This window comes from Carlito syrichta, unplaced genomic scaffold (assembly GCF_000164805.1).
Source record: "Carlito syrichta isolate Samal-C Ts95f unplaced genomic scaffold, Tarsius_syrichta-2.0.1 Scaffold307161, whole genome shotgun sequence".
Lineage (NCBI taxonomy): Eukaryota > Metazoa > Chordata > Mammalia > Primates > Tarsiidae > Carlito > Carlito syrichta.
This window is the reverse complement of record NW_007251257.1, coordinates 29,446-33,634: the sequence shown is the minus strand read 5'-3', so window position 1 is coordinate 33,634 and position 4,189 is coordinate 29,446. Positions and strand designations below refer to the sequence as shown.

At 32.2% G+C, this 4,189-nt stretch overlaps 1 protein-coding gene across 1 annotated transcript; it reads left to right on the top strand.

Annotated features, from left to right (window-relative positions):
- The first annotated feature begins 971 nt into the window (after window positions 1-971).
- LOC103266358 (olfactory receptor 6C3-like) lies at window positions 972-1,910 on the top strand. The gene has a single exon (XM_008063965.1). It carries the CDS (start codon window positions 972-974, stop codon window positions 1,908-1,910), a length of 939 nt encoding a protein of 312 aa, XP_008062156.1.
- Window positions 1,911-4,189: the final 2,279 nt, after the last annotated feature.

Genomic DNA, 4,189 nt, shown 5'->3' with positions numbered 1-4,189 from the left:
AATAAGATTACAAAAAGGCATCTCCTATTTGAAAGAATATCTGCTCCCCTGTAAATGTTATGTTGACCACCTTCTTCTTAACTTGCTATAGCAGTATTGTAAAAAAATAAACAAGAAAACTGAATTGTGCACTGTGAAATTAAAATGTTTCTAGGCAATTATTTGTTTTTGCAACAGAAGTTTTCCTTTCTTGTTTTTATGGCCTATGTTAGAAAAGAGAAAGAGAGAGAGAGAGAGAGAGGGAGAGAGAGAGAGAGAGAGAGAGAGAGAGAGAAGAAGGCGAATAGCATCAACCAGCTTCTTACATGATTCAGAAGACAATGCCAACAAAACACTTCCATGATTGCATATATTTTATAAAGTGGGATGATTACTATCATAACTAGTTGTTTAACCTTCTGAAACTTTTCTAAACTATATGAGACTTAGTTTCCCAAAAAACAACATTTGAAGGTAGGCCTAAATAATCTCTGAAATTTTTCAAACTCTGTATTTGGATTATGCTATCTTCCAGAATTTTTAATAATATTGTGGAAAAAAGTCAATTAGATTATTTTCATGTTTTTTCAAAAAAATTAAGTATTTAAAAAAATTATTAAAAGTTTAATGTTACATACATTTTAGAAGAAATAGCTTCTGTTTAAATATTAGCACCAGAAATTTTTATCCTTACCTGTAACAGTATATTTTCAATGAAGAGAGGTTGCTATTTAATTTTAGATAATATTTGTTCCTTGTATGAAAGGTGGAATGAAAATTGGAGAGGGTTGCTGACGGAAAATATTTTCAATATTTTATAGATCATTTATAATTATGGATATGGGAAAATATCTATAATTTTTACAACGTTATTTTTATAATAGGCATTTTTTTAAATGTTATATTCTACTCTCAATATTATTTATCTTTGTGTTTTATATTCTATAGGGGAACATACATTTTCTGTTAAAAGAGGAAAATAAAGACCAACAATGAGAAACTTCACCGTACCTGCAGAATTTATTCTTCTAGGCCTAACAGATGACCCGGAACTTCAGATTGTGATTTTTCTCTTTTTAATTATCATGTACATATTAAGTATCACTGGAAACTTAACCATCATCATTGTCACCTTGGTAGACTCCCATCTACAGACTCCTATGTATTTCTTCCTCAGGAACTTTTCTGTATTAGAAATAACCTTTACGACTGTTTGTATCCCTAGATTTCTGGGCACAGTGGTCACCAGAGACAAAACTTTCTCTTACAATAGTTGTACAGCTCAGTTGTTTTTCTTCATCTTCCTGGGTATAACTGAATTTTACCTGCTCACTGCCATGTCTTGCGATCGTTACATAGCCATCTGCAAACCCCTGCATTATACAACCATCATGAACAAGAGAGTCTGCATACTGCTGGTCTTTTGTGCCTGGTTGGCAGGCTTCTTAAATATCTTCCCACCAGTGGTTCTTTTTCTCCAGTTAGATTACTGTGGCTCCAATGTCATTGATCACTTTGCTTGTGACTATTTCCCCCTATTGCAATTATCCTGCTCAGACACATGGCTCCTAGAAGTGATTGGTTTTTACTCTGCAATTGTGATTTTGCTTTTCACCTTGGCATTGATAATTCTATCCTACATGTTCATCATCAGGACAATTGTGAAACTTCCTTCTGCTAGTCAGAGAAAAAAGGCATTTTCTACATGCTCCTCTCATATGATTGTCATTTCCATTTTTTATGGAAGCTGCATATTCATGTATGCTAATCCCTCTGCAAAAGAAAAAGCATCATTAACCAAAGGAGTAGCTATTCTCAATACTTCCGTTGCTCCTATGATGAATCCATTCGTATACACCTTGAGGAACCAGCAAGTGAAGCAAGCTCTTAAGGATACCATCCAGAAGGTTGTGTTTTTCTCTGGGAAATGAAGGTATTGACAATAGTAAACGAAAAAAGTTCCTGTAAATGCTTTCTATTATGCATACCCTCTCAAAACTACTAAAAAGTAGTTATACATGTACTTTTTGCATTTTCATATTAAAATTTCCCCCACCTGGTACTCAATTAGTTTGATACAGCTGAATATTACTTCATAATTTTCTGAAAATTAAAATACTTTTCTCATGCATATTTGAGCAATATAGAAAATCTGGGTTAATAATTATGATTTTAAACAGGAATGGTTTGCTTTGGAAGAGAATTAAGGCCTTTAGTTTGATGAATAGAGTGTCAAGCTGATGTGGATTTTGGAACTTTCATTCTTCTGTGAAATTAAATAACTACAATCACCAAGGGTTTGAAGATAAAATTAAATATTCACTTATATATTTGAAAATAATAGAAACTCATGTATTCAAATGCTTTTACTGCTATTAATAGATGTGAAAGAAGGATAGTAGAAGCTAAAATAAAATTTTTCAACAATTATCATGTTGCAGACCTATTCTAATTTTTTGCTCCTTATTGGCTCATTTAATTCTGCCAATTACTTTATGAGGTATGCACAATAATTATTCTCTTTGGGCCAGAGGTATATTCTTTAGGTGGATTAAATAAAGCTAAAAATTAAAAGAAAAAACAGAAAGCAGGAAATGTAAAATATATTAAGAAAATTCCGTGAAATAATGATAAGTTGGTGAGAGTTCAACTTTCTGGAGAACTGAGTTTTAATCTGAGGGTCTAGATAACTCTAGAGTTTTTGGAAGTAGAGAAGAGAAACAACTTCTGCTGTGTTAATATTTTACAAACTTTATTTTGTATTAGGCAAGTCATATGCAATATTTATTTTATAAAACCTCTGAGTATTATATATTGATTTTCATTTCTAATAATTTATTAATATAGAAGTTTATTTTAATACTAGAATTGTGAAATAACTTTCTAATGTGTGATTAATAATTCAGGTTGAACTTAATTGTCTTATGACAGTAATTGTCTTATGCTGAGTAAGTACTAATGATAAAAGATGACTCTTGCCCTACATTTTCTAAAATTTTAGTGAGGAGAATAAACAACATATAGTTAACGTTTAATTTGACAAATTCACCAATTTGAATCAAAACACCCTATAGGCCAAGTCATGTTATCACGAGCAAACACAGGAAGTCAATTTTTCTGCCTTTTCTCCTAGAAGAATTATTAACAATTTCACAGTCACTGCAAAATACAGGTTCATTTTAACACTAAAATTATAAGCATATGAAAAATCTTAGTTTTCACTCTTTTATCTTTCTTATCACCTTTTGTGCTATAAATAATTGCATTATTTTTTGGTTAAAAAGAGTAACTGGGAATAAGATTATGGTAGTCTCCATGCAGTGACAAAATTCTCCCTAGTACTCTGTAGCCCCAACCGTACCATTAATCATGGATTGATATTCTATTCAGTCCAACCTGGGTAAAGTTCTGTATCTATTATTCTCCAAGGTCTGTCTGAAAGAATGTATATTTGTATATATGTGTGTATGTATATATATACACACACACCACACACACACACACACAACCACACACTAAATTTATAGGAGAGGCCCAATTTTTGAAGCATCTTTTAAAATTTTACATCCAGGAAACACTGAAGTTCATTTCTCAATTTAAATTCATTCACAAAATAAACAAGAAAATCATAAGAATTTGTATTTAATATTCTAAGGTAATACCTGGTAAATACTAAAATAAATTATTATGCATGCACTGTTTTTTCTTTTTATTTCATTTTATTTTATTAGAGATGTGGGTTACAAGAGAGGATTAACTACATAAGTAGGCTGCATGAAGGTGAAGTTTGAGCTTCCTAAGGGTCTTCACTCCACCAGTAGTGAACAAGGTACTCTTGTGCCCGACTCATTCCTCTCTCTCTCTCCCTCCCCTAACAGTGCCCAGAAAATGCTGATTCCGTCCTTGTGTTTATGTGACTACTGTTCAGGTCCGACTTATGAATGAGAACATGCAGTATTCAAGTCTTTATTTATGTGACAGATCACTAAGTATGATGGTCTCCAGCTCCATTCAATTTGCTGTGAAGTCTATGGTTTTGTTTTTATTTATGGTTGCATAATATTCCATCATCTCTATGTACCACATTTTCTTTATCCAGTCCACATTCAATGGGCAGTAGGGTTGGTTCCATATTTTTGCTATTGTGAATAGAGCAGCAATAAACATGCATGTACAAGTGTCTTTTTTTGTAGAACAATTTATCTTCCTC